The sequence below is a fragment of the Rhincodon typus genome, chromosome 12 (assembly GCF_021869965.1).
Source record: "Rhincodon typus isolate 14 chromosome 12, sRhiTyp1.1, whole genome shotgun sequence".
Lineage (NCBI taxonomy): Eukaryota > Metazoa > Chordata > Chondrichthyes > Orectolobiformes > Rhincodontidae > Rhincodon > Rhincodon typus.
The window spans coordinates 6058533-6071418 of record NC_063343.1 but is presented as its reverse complement, the minus strand read 5'-3'; the positions used below and the strand labels follow the sequence as shown (position 1 = coordinate 6071418).

The 12886-nt window shown below is 42.2% G+C and overlaps 1 protein-coding gene across 3 annotated transcripts in view; it reads right to left on the bottom strand.

Moving 5' to 3' along the window:
* The window catches only part of jakmip2 (janus kinase and microtubule interacting protein 2), a 110273-nt gene extending 98661 nt beyond the window's left edge, over positions 1 to 11612 (bottom strand). For all 3 annotated transcript variants that reach the window (XM_048603664.1, XM_048603665.1, XM_020511792.2), the window contains exons 1-2: positions 11484 to 11612; positions 2108 to 2605 (exon numbers count right to left, since the gene is read on the bottom strand). In XM_048603664.1, the coding sequence (XP_048459621.1) occupies positions 2108 to 2605; positions 11484 to 11612 (627 nt within the window). The remainder of the gene's footprint in view (positions 1 to 2107; positions 2606 to 11483) is intronic.
* Positions 11613 to 12886: the final 1274 nt, after the last annotated feature.

The following is a 12886-nucleotide window of genomic DNA, read 5'->3' as shown; positions in this document are numbered from 1 at the left end:
TAGGAAAAGTCAGGTAGAATTACAAATGGGAAATCATGGGAGTTTTTTTTAAAGGATGCCACTAGCAAAATAGATAAAGAGGAGTCAATAGACATAGCATAATTGGATTATCAGAAGGTTTTTCATGAAATCATCCAAAGGAGACCAATTAACAAAATTAAAGCACTAAGGATAGTGTAGTCATTGGAACTGTTGACTACGAGAACCTTGATTGGTGATGTTAACCCGGGCCAATTAGAAAATTCTGGCTGACCAATATAAGCAAGGGACATAGAATCTCCTCAGCTCAGGGGACTGACTCTGAGCTGGCTGGTCACAGGCAGTGTACTGTGCACAGGTAAATAAAGGGTTACTTGGTGATGGAATACCAGCCTCTGTGCAGTTATCTCAGACAGAAAATATTGTACTGTCATGGATCAAGGTTAGGCTAATAGGCAGGAAGCAGCGTAGGCATAAAACAGTCATTCTCACATTGGCAGGCTGTGACATGTTGGATACCACAAGGATCTCTACTTGTGCCCCAGCTAATCACAATATATACCTATGGCTTGCATGTGAGAAACAAATGTATTATTCACAAATTTTCAGATGATACAAAGCTAAGTGGGAAGATGCATTATGAGGAAGATGTAAAATAGGTAGATTTCAGTCAGGCTTAGTGGAACATGGAATATAATAAGGAAAATTGAGAGGTTACCCTCTTTGGTGGGAAAACTGACGTGCAGCGTATTTCTTCAATGGCAAGAGGTTGTAAAGTGTAAATGTTCAAAGGAATCTAGGTGTCCTTATCGATACGTTAGTGAAGGATAACATGTAGGTGCAGCATGGTATGAGAAAGGCTAATGGACAGTTATCATTTATCACAAGGCGGTTTGGGTGCGGCAGTAATGGAGTCCTGCTTCAATTGTACAGGGGCTTGGTTAGGCTACACTTGGAGTATTGTGTGCAGTTTTGGTCTCCTTATCTCAGGAAAGGTGCTATTGCCATTGAGGGTGTTCACCTGGCTTATTCACAGCACGGCGAGACTGTCCTGTGAAGAGACAGCGGGTAAACTAGGTCTGTATTCTTTAGAGTTTCGAAGAATTAGAGGTACTCCCATTGAAAGCAACAAAATAGATAAAGTGATAAGTTGGGCAGACACCGGCAATACATTCCCTCTGGTTGGGGAGTGTTGAATCTGGTTGGGCGGAGGTAGGGTGATTTGAAAATAAGGGAGATACGATTCAGAACCATGATAATTTATTTTTCTTTCGCACAGATAGTTGTGAACCTTTGAAATTCTCCATCACTGAGGGCTGTAGAATGTGGTCTTGGAATATGTTTGAAGCGGAGATCGATAGGTTTACGATGACCAATGTTGTAAAGAGTTATGGGGATAGGTTGGCAACAGACATCACGTATTTGATCAGCTATGATTGTTTTAATTGGCAGATCAGGCTGAATGGCCTTCTCTTGTTCAAATATTCTGATGAATTATCACCAAGTTTTGACTCAACTTCCTTGCAGAACAAACATTTAGTAAATTAATGAATTTAGAGAACTGGTGCTTTGCACAAATCATTTAACAGCTGTCTAAAAATTATGATAGAACATAGAACAGTACAGGAACAAGACCTTCAGCCCACAATGTTGTGCCAAACAAGATGCTAAATTAAAGCAGTGTGGAGCTGGAGGAACACAGCAGGCCAGGCAGCATCAGAGGAGCTGGAAAGCTGACGTCTCAGGTCGGGACCTTTCATTTTCTGAAGAAGGGTCCCAACCAGAAATGTCAACTTTCCTGTTCCTCTGATGCTGCCTGACCCGCTGTGTCATCTCCGACTCCAGCATCAGCAGTTCATACTATCGCTAAATTAAACCAATTCCCTCTGCCAACTCTGAGTCCATACCCCTCCAGTCCTTGCATATACGTGCACTTATTTAATGTCCAAAAATAATTTAACTTTCAAAAAAAGAACTGACAGGGATTTTTCTCCCCCTACTTTTAACCATCTGAGACTCATGGAAAATTTCCCTTGATTACAACACGCCAGTCCTTAAAGATAACAAACCTATTAAATAACATAGGAACATAGACAATCATCACGGTAAGGAAAAGAATGGTGCTCACCAGCCTTCGGATTTCCTTCTCAGATTCCCATTTGATCTTGGCAACAGCCTCTTGGTGAGACTGATGTTCGCTCCTCAGGTTTCCGGCTTTTATCTTATCCGCTTGGATCATGTTGTTCAGTGACTCTTCCACCTGTTTCTTGGCTGATTTCAGTTCGCTTAGCTCCTGCAGCAGTTTCAGGCGCTCAGAGTCAAACATTTTCCGGGCCTCATCCCGGGCCTCATTAAACAACGCTGTTCTTACTTTGTCACTGCTGCCATCTCGCAGTGCGTTCACAAGTGACTTTAGCCGCTGAATCTCGTGGTCTTTGATTTTGATGGTGCGAGCCAGCTCCTGGTCATGTTGCTTTATCAATGTCTCACGGACAGACTGCAGTTCCTTCATTTTATCCTCGTGGAGTTTGCTTTTTAAGTCCGTGATAGTTGCTGTGTGCTTGTGCTGCTCCTGTTCTCGTATGCGCTTCACCTCTTGCACTTTTTCCCGTTCAAGTTTGCTAACCTTGGAAACAAAGTGACGCGCAAACAAAAAAAAATTTAGAATGTCAAACAAGAAAACAAAAGCAGTACACTGGGGAATGAAGTTGCAGAGAAACACTGAAGGATGATATGCCAGAACGTGGCTCAGGGTGCTGTATTGGCAGTGGTGCTATTTTCTAAGTGAATCATTAGCTTCAGATGGATGCAAGCCACCCAACTGAAACATGTCAAAGAAAACTAGGGCACTTATCACGCATGGCTTGGTCAACGTTTATTGGCTCAGTGGTCAGCACGGTTGCCTCACGGTAGCAGGGATCCAAGTTCAATTCCACCCTCAGGTGACTGTGTGGGGTTTGCACATTCTCCCCCCGTCTGTGTGGGTTTCCTTCGGATGCTCCGGTTTCCTCCCACATTCCAAAAACTTACAGGTTGGGTGGATTGGCCATGCTAAATTGCCCCATAGTGTCCAGGAATGTGCAGGCTAGGTTGATTAACCATGGGGAATGCAGTGTTACAGGGATAGGGCGTGGGTCTGAGTGAGATACTCTTCGGAGGGTTGGAGTGGACTCAATGGGCTGAATGGCCTGCTTCCACACTGCAGACATTGCCTGCTTGTTACCACATTGCTGCCTGAAAGAGCTTGCTATGTGCAAAGAAGCTGCTTCTTTTTCTATGATTATGCATCAAAAATACTTCATTGTTTATCAAGTCCTTTGAGACAACATTGGTTGTGAGAAGTAGTGAGTAAATGTTAGTTTTCCATATGAGCAATCACGTTAAAGTTCTCTTTCTAATTGGTCAAACAATTAAATTACAATCTTTTATCGGAGGCTGAGGGGTGACCTTATAGAAGTTTATAAAATCATGAGGGGCGTGGATAAGGGGAATAGCCAAGGTCTTTTCTATGGGGTGGGTGAGTCTTAAACTAGAGGGCATAGGTTTAAGGTGAGAGGGGAAAGATTGAAAAGGGACCTAAGGGCAATTTTTTCACACAGAGGGTGGTGTGTGTATGGAATGAGCTGCCAGAGGAAGTGGTGGAGGCTGGTGCAATTACAATATTTAACAGGTATCTGGATGGGTATACGAATAGGAAGGGTTTAGACGGATATGGGTCAAATGTTAGCAAATGGGACTAAATTAATTTAGGATTTCTGGTCAGCATGGACGAGTTGGACTGAAGGGTCTGTTTCCAAGCTGTACAGCTCTATGACTCTAAGAGATTGAGAGGGGATTTGAGGTGAAGTATTTTCACTCAGAGGATAGTAGGAATCTGGAATGTACTCTCCAGGAGGGATGTTGACATGAGAAACCACTTAATCTTTAAAAAGTCATAACATTCAAGGCTATGAACCAACTGATGGAAAGTGGGACTAGTTTAGATTTGGAGTAGTTTTCTGTTTGTTGTGCACACTTAATGGGCCTAAAGGCCTCTTCTGTATTTTGTGATTTAATGAAAGCAAAATCAAAATGGTTCAAATGGAACTTGGACGCGATAGTAAGTGAGCAAATTTTAAGTTTGATTCTGTTTTTGTTTATTTATTAACAGGTGAAAGTTTGAAGATGACTTAAACCAGAAAATCTAGTGTGCAATGATTCCAGGGATACATTTATAAAATGGATACAAGACAGAAGGAGGCCCATTCAATTCATATATTTGTGCTGCAAAGTGCAAGTACAAGAAATGTATAGTAACACCTTCACCTCATAACCCTGCAAATTGTAGATACCTCTGCGAAATCGACCTTCAACCTTCTCTTCTCCAAGGAGAACAGCTTTAACTTCTCCAATTTGCTTACAAAACTGAAGCTCCTCCTCACTGGGAACCATTCTTGTGAATCATTTCTGCATGATAATGCTTTTACATGCTTTCTAAAATGTGGTGCCAAGAATTGAACACAATCATAGAATCCCTAGTGTGGAAGCAGGCCATTCGGCCTATCAAATCCACACTGTTCCTCTGAAGAGTATTCCCCCCCCCAGACCCAACCCCCTCCCCTATCCCTATAACTCTGCACTCCCCATGGCTAACTCACCTAGCCTGCATATCCCTGGATAATATTGACAATTTAGCATGCCCAATCCACCTAACCTGCACATCTTTCGACTGTGGGAGGTAACCAGAGCACCTGGAGGAGAGAATGTGCAAATTCCACACAGACAGTCACCTGAGGGTGGAATTGAACCAAGGTGCTATGAGGCAGCAGTTCTAACTACTGAGCCACCACGCTGCTCCAATCATTGAGGGCAAATTTGTATTTTGTACAGCTTTATTGTAACTTCTTCCATTTTGACAACATTCCCCAATTTTAAATGGCCAAAGCATCTCTTATTTGTGTTTTGGAAGCCATTTCCTTAAGCTGCCCTGTCACCTTCAATGATGTGCACACATGTAATCCAAAATCCTGCAGCCCCTTTAGAATTACGTCCTTTGTTTTACAGTTTCTCCCCATTCTTTCTCACAAATTTAGACTTCTTTGCATTAAAGTGCATTTGCTAGCTGTCTGCCCAATCCAACAACCGGTCTACATCTTTTTGAAGTTTAGCATTCTCCTTCTCATAGTTCTCATACTTTGAAGCAATGCCTTTTACACCAAGGTCTAGATTATAAATATTAAGAAGAATAAGAGTCCTTACATGAATTCCAGGAGAAAGCTATCAGAAACCTTCCTGTAAAGCTCTGTGGATTATCTTGTTGAGATCAGCAAATTCAGCCTTGTCCATAAGGTCAAACATAGGATCTTCCTGGTCTATGTGGATCACTACAACTCCACTTTCACCTGCTTGTTACGCACCAGACCAGACCCCCTCAACATATATTAAGAAGGTAGCCCAGATGCTAACATTTTCTTATTTTAAAAGTAAATATTAGGTACTGTGTTCCAGATTCAATTCGATTGGTCAAACGACATTAAGCAAACACAATTCATGCAAACACTACAGATGAAACACAACAAAAGAAAGAAGAACTTGGAATAACTTAGCTTTGTTGGAAAAATTAACAGAATAATAGATATGGTAACTATTACTTTTTAACTGTTCCAACATAATAACATTCCATAAACACACCCATGGCAAAAAGGCAATTTCAGAAAACAGATTTGTCTCACATGCAGTTCTCCAATCCAGGAGGAAAGAACATTAAAAGACAATTCAGAGACAGTGTGCAGCAGCCGGGAGAGATTCACTGCCTTCCAATCCATGGAGACCCCAGCAACAACTGACCACACCCTGTCGGCTGCTTCTATCGTTCCATGTTTAAACAACAAAACCCAAGGCCTCACAAGTTGTTTAACCTCTCATAGGTGCTTCATACCTGTCCCCCAGTCTCTCTCTAAAAGGAACTAAGACAAAACACACCTTTTAAAGCCACAGCAGCACCACACTGCTGAATCAACGGTGAGCATGTGAGGAAATAGATTTACCACCTATATATTTGAGGAGATATTTTCTATTGCAATAGAAAATTTCATCTCCATACAGAGAAGATTTACTCAGATGACATACTGTCAGGTCATTAACAAAGCTGAGTGACTATTCTTTCAGTTTGGCATTTCAACATCAATAGTATGTTCAGTGTTATCAAAGGAACTCAATTTAGGAACATTTTGTTTTGATTTGTAAATTAAATACCTTTTTACTTAGCATTCTGGTTACCAAACTGGACAAAATGGATTGAATTTACCCATCTCACAAACGCAAATTGGAGAAATTTTCTGGAACTGGAAATGTGACTTTCTGGTTAGAAATTAAGTCCAAGCTCTCTCAAATTTGTGCCATTCAGAGGGCTATAAAAATTTCTTATTGATGGTTTTTTTTTGTTTCTTTGTGGAATGTAGCATCACTGGCAAAGCCTCCATTTATTGCCCATCCTTAATTACCCTGGGGAAGTTGATGATGAGCTGCCATCTTGAACAGTTGCAGTTCCTGAGGTGTAGGTACACTCTCAATGCTGTTAGGAAGGGAGTTCCAGAATATTGACCCAGCAAAAGTACAGCAAGAACAATAAAGCTCCAAGTCCTGATGGTGAGAGATTTGGAAGGGAGTTTGCGGGTGGTAGTTTCCATGTATCTGTTGCCTTTGTCCGTGTAAGCAATAAAAGGTTGTGGGTTTGGAAGGTTTTGTTGAAGGAGCCAAGGTGAGTTGCTGCAGTGCATCATGTAGATGGTACTCACTAATGCCAATATGCATTGGCAGTGAAGGGAGTGAATGTTGAAGGTGGTGGGTGGGCTGTCAAACAACTGGGCTGCTTTGTCATAGTCGATGGTAAGCTTCAAGTTTTGTTGGAACTGCACTCATCCAGGCAAGTGAAGAATATTGTTTCATACACCTGATGTGTGTCTTGTAAATGGTAGACAGGCTTTGGGGAAGGTAGGTGATGAGTTACTTGATGCAGGATTTCTAGCCTCCAACTGCTCTTGTTGTCAGTGTTTACATGGCTAGCCCAGTTAAGTTTCTAGTCAATGATAACCCATAGGATATTGGTAGTGGAGAATTCAGTGATGGTAATGCCACTGAATGACACGGGGCAATGTTCGATTCTCACTTTTTGGAGATGGTCATTGACAAACACTTGTGGGTCACTTGTAAGTCAGCGCCTGGGTATTGTCTAGATTTTGTTGCACTTTGACATGGGCTATTTCTGTATCGAAGGTGCCACGAATGGTGCTGAACATTGTGCAGTCATCAGTAAACATCTCACTTTTGATCTAATGAAGAAAAGAAGGCCATCAAAGAAGCAGCTAAAGATGGTTAGGCCTAGGATACTACCCTGAGGAATAGAGATATCCTGGAACTAAGATGTCTGACCTCCAACAAACATAATCATCTTCTTTGGTATTAGCTATGACTACAAAAAAGTTGCTTCCCCAATTCCCATTGAGGTCAGTATTGTGAGGGCTCCTTGATGCCACACTCAGTCAAATGCTGCCTTCATATCAAGGGCAGTCACTCTTATCTTACCTCTAGGGTTCAGTTCTGTTGTCCTTGTTTGGATCAAGAGTGTACCAAAAATCGGAGCTGACCAGTCCTGGCAGTACTCAAACAGAGCACCACAACCAGCGATACGGCAGCTTAGTGGTTAACACTGCTGTGTCACAGCACCAGGGACCTGGGTTCAATTCCAGTCTTGTGTCACTTCTGTATGGAGTGTGCACATTTTTCCCGGATCTGAATGGGTTTCTGCCAAGTGCTCCAATTTCTTACCAAAATCTAAAGTTTTGAAAGGTTAGGTGGCTTGGTCATGTTAAACTGCCCCATAATGTCCAGGGCATCATTTTCATGTAGGGATTCCATGATTCCATAAAGCTGAATATGTGCTGCTTAAGAATACTGTTCATGCCCATCTTCCATCAATTTGATGATCAAGAGTAAACTCTTGGTGGTTGTGGGGATGGTGGTGGAGGGAGTGGGGGCAGGTGGAGAAATGGGGGAGCAACTGGGTGGTTTGGATTGCTCCTGGTTTTTATGTACAGCACGCTCCTGGGCAATTTTCCATTCTGCTGGGTAGGTCCAAGTCTTGCAGCTGTCTTGAAAGACAATGGTTTGTTCTGGAGGACAGTTCTTCAGTTCGTTCCATACATGTACCACCCTCTGTGTGAAAAAGTTACTCCTCAGTTCCCTTTTAAATCTTTCTCATCTCATCTTAAACCTATTCCCTCTAGTTTTGAACTCTCTTATCCTTATTCACCTTATCTATGCCCCTCATGATTTCATAAACATACATAAAGTCAACCTTCAGCCTCCTAAATCAGCCTATCCAGACTTTTCTTATAACTCAAATCATCCAGTCCTGGTAACATCCTTGTAAATCTTTTCTGCACATTTTCCAGTTTAATAATATCCTTCCTATAGCAGGGCAACCAGGACTGTACATGTACTCCAAAAGTGACCTCACCAATGTCTAGTCACATTATGCTGTTCCAACTCTTACACTCATGTTCTTTCACTGCTTGGTCGGTAGATAATTCTGTGTTGTAGCTTCACCAGGTCGATACCTCACTTGTAGATATACCTGTCGCTGCTCCTGGTATCCTCTCCTAACTGCTTCACTGAACCAGGGTTGGCACCTGAACTTAATGGCAATGTTAAAGTGAAGGATGTGCTTGGGCATGAGGTTACAGGATGTGGCTCAATACATTTGTGTTGCTTCAGACAGCTTGTGGCCAGTGCCTCAGGGATGCCCAGTTTTGAATGAGAAGATTTGTTTTTAATCGATCCAATTTAGCGCCATGGTAGTACCACACAGAACATCCTTTTGGGGGGTAGGGGAGGGGGGTGTGGGCTTCAGGGTGGTGCAGTCATGAAGGCTTCCTCTATATAAAGGCATGACTTCATTTCCAAAGGGATCGGTCACTTCTGCCAATTAAGTCATGCATTGATGGGTCGATGAGAAGCAGGTTTTTAAGAATGAGGTCAAGTAGATTTTTTTTCCCTGTTGTTGGTTCCCTCAATAGCCACAACACTGGCATCTACCCGATAATGGGAATACTTTTGAAGGTATGTCCTGCGCACAAAAAGGGGTATCAATCCAACCCAGCCAATTACAGCCCTATCCGTCTACCCTCTATGAACAGCAAAGTAGTGGAAGGGGTTGGCCACATTAGAATCAACTGGCATTTTCAATAATGACTTGTTCACTGACAGTCAGTTTGGATTCTACCCAGGGCCACTCAGCTCCTGACCTCATTACAGCCTTGGTTCAAACATGGACAAATGGGCTGAATTCCAGAGGTGAGGTGAGAGTGACAGCCCTTGACATCAAGGCTGCATTTGACCAAGTGTGGCATCAAGAATCCCAATCAAAACTAGAATCAATGAGAATCAGGGTGTGAACTCTTCCCTTGTCAGAGTCACACCTGGCAGAAAGGAAGATGGTTATGATTGTTAGAGGTCCATCATGACAGCTCCAGGACATCGCTGCAGGAGTTCCTCAGAGTACTGTCCTAGGATATCTTCAGCTGCTTCAATGACTATCCCTGCATCCCAAATTCAGAATTGGGAAGTTTTCACAAATCGGCAGCACTTTTCGTGGCTCTTCAGATACTAAAGCAACTTGTGTCCATGTGCGGCAAGCCTTAAACAATAGCCACGCTTGGGCTGATAAGTAGCAAGAGACACTCATATAACACAACCGTCAGGCAATGACCATATCCAATAGTAGAGAAACTAACCATTTCTCCTTGACATTAAATTGCATTGCATAGTTGATTCTACCACTATTCCAACATTCTGGGTTTTCCAGTGACCAGAATCTGAGCCATTTGTATACAAACAGCATAGCTACAGATGCAAGTCAAAAACTAGAATTTCAGAGGTAACTTAGCTCCCCAACATCTACAAGGCACAAATCAGGAGTGCATTGGAATGTTCTCCACTTGTCTAGATGACTGCAACACCAACACTACTCAGGAAGCTTGACACCACCCAAAACAAAGCAGTTCACTTGGTTGTCACCCCATTCACCACTTCCAACATTTAACCCATATACCAATGACACACAGTGGGAGCAATGAGTTCCACCTCCAAATGCACTGCTGACCAACACTCCTTTGACAGCACTGACTAAACCCACAACCTTTACCTCCCAGACAGTCCATGGTACAGATGTGTGGGAACACCACTTGCAAACTCACACAACATCCTCCCACGGGATTATATCACCATTCCCTCTTTGTTGTCGCGTCAAAATTCTGTAACTCTCTCCTTAACAGCACTGTGGATATACCATCACACCAAAGAGTGCAATGGTGCCAAACAACTCACCATCGCCCTCTCCAGCAATCCCCACATCCAGTGAATGAATTTAAAAATGCCCCACACCCACACCCTCCCACACAGGGTAAACCTTTGTAAAAAAACATGAGTGTGATAATTTGTGTCCAACATGAAGTAGTACTGATTCCTCCAGTGAGTCAAGCTTTGCAAGTATTCATCAGCAACAGGCCTCCTTGCTCATGTTTGACCTGATGCCATGAGACTCCATGGTGCATAATAGAATCCCAAACCAAAAACTTTATGGCAACAAAAACAAAGTTGCTGGAAAAGCTCAGCAGGTCTAGCAGCAACTGTGAAGGAGAAAACAGAGTTAACGTTTCAGGCCCAATGACCCTTCCTCAGAACATTACGGCAATATAAGTCAGCTCCAGATGCGAGTAAGCAGGATTATGTGAACTTGACAGGGCTGGGTTGCCATTATTATTTCCGATTCCTAAGTTGATGTGGGGCGACTTGTATGAAGTCGTTACAACTGCTGATATTGGCCTGCTGGGTCATTTCTGAGTCAACCAGCAGGAATCACACATAGGCCAGACCAGGCAAGGATAGCAGATTTCCGAAAGACAATCATTAACCAGGTGAGTTTTTTTTTGGAAAATTGATTTCATTGTCATCATTAAACTAATGTTAAATTCAAGACTGAATAATCAAAGTGAAATTTCAACATCTGTCATGGTGAGCTTTGAGCTGATGTTACCAGGACATTAGTCTAGGCCTCTGGATTACTAGGCCAGGGACATTATCACTATGTTTACTGCCTCCCCATGTATATAGTGTCAATTGAAACAAAGTTTGCCCCATAAATATAGGATTTTAGTTCACTATATTCAATCTCATAAAGTCCGACCTCCCCAGCAGCTTGTGCACCTTCTGTTGGATAAAAAGATTACAAGTTAAAAGGTTAACGATAATTCTGTTGGGTAAACTGATTAGAAACCTCTATTAAAGTAAGCAGAGTGGTTACAACAATTGCAATCTCGGCCTAGAATCCTCCAAGGTTATTTGAAATACTTATTGATCAGTTCTGAGTAAATGTTTACACAACATGTATCATTTGAGAAAGCCCTCCCAAGTTGTTCTGTGTTTCCTTTGGCTGTTTTTAACCAAATAAGAGAAATATCACTCACTTTACATTTCTCCTGGTGAAGTTCTATTTGTATATCGGTCAGTTTAGTCCTAAGATCTTCATTAGCAGCCTGTAAAGCAGCTATAAGGGCTTCAGGCTTATCAGCCTTCCCACGCCCTTTCTTGGACATTTTCAGCTCTTCCCTGCAATTCTTTTTGAGTCAAGAATTAACTGCCATTTTCTTTTCAGTGCGAATCCACTAGCGCATTCTGTATCACGTTCCTCAGCTCCCTCCTGCCACCAGTTCTGCTATGTAAGCCCTGCAACAAAGACACAAGAGGAAAAGATTCAGTTATGATACTAACAGAAGGCTCATCACTTATTCACACGCAGTGACAAAACTGTCGTTACCAAGGTGATGACCACTTTTATTCACTCTCATCCAGTCGCTCAGATGTGTGGGGGATAAAGAATAGATAAACTTCCACCAGCACCTCTTAGAACGATTCTAATATTTACACAGATACACTCCCTTTTTGCAAAAGGCTTCCAATGTTACTTTCGCAATCAAAAACAGAAATTGCTGGAAAAGCTCAGCAGGTCTGGCAGCATCTGTGGAGAGAAATCAGAGTTAACATTTCAAGTCCAATGGCCCTTCCTGTTCTGAGGAAGTGTCACTGGATCCAAGACATTAACTCTGATTTCTCTCCCCAGTTGCTGAGCTTTTCCAGAAATTTCTGGTTTTGTTTCTGATTTACAGCATCTGTAGTTCTTTTGGATTTTATCCAACATTACTTTTCCACGTAATGGAAGAATAAGGAGCTTTGACCTTTGAGTGGAGCTCAATCCACTCATTGTTTTGGTACGATGAATCTCCAAGAGCCAACAGTGATGAATTCTGAAAAGAAAAAACAATCTTCAAAGCCACAGGCAATGAACAATGAGCAGTAAGTCAGTAAATGAAAGCATGTACCAAGTTAAATGCTGAGATTGATAATCAGGTTGGTTCAACTGATCAGGGCATTGCAGAACTGAACTATACAGAAACCAGAGGGTCCCAGTCTAGAAGGAGATCACTAACCCTAATTGTTCCAACTACTGCCACAGTCTCTTCATGTGTTGTAAAATGCTTTGTGTCATCTAGCAGTTATGAAACGCACCTGTAATGCAAGACTTTGTTTCTATACAATTGACCTTGACGACATAGACTAAAGAAACAACATATTAGCTAGATTGTGCAATCTTAAATATGATGCAATGAGCTCTTGTGTACATGTGTGATAACAGTCTTACTGTCAAACAGCCTGCTAGTCAGAAACAAAAACAAATATTCAGCAGATAACAAGGTGTAAAGCTAGATGAACACAGCAGGCCAAGCAGCATCAGAGGAGCAGGAAGGCTGATGTTTCGGGCCTAGATATTCAGCAGGGCTGGCACCATCGATGGAGAGAAATCGAAGTTAAT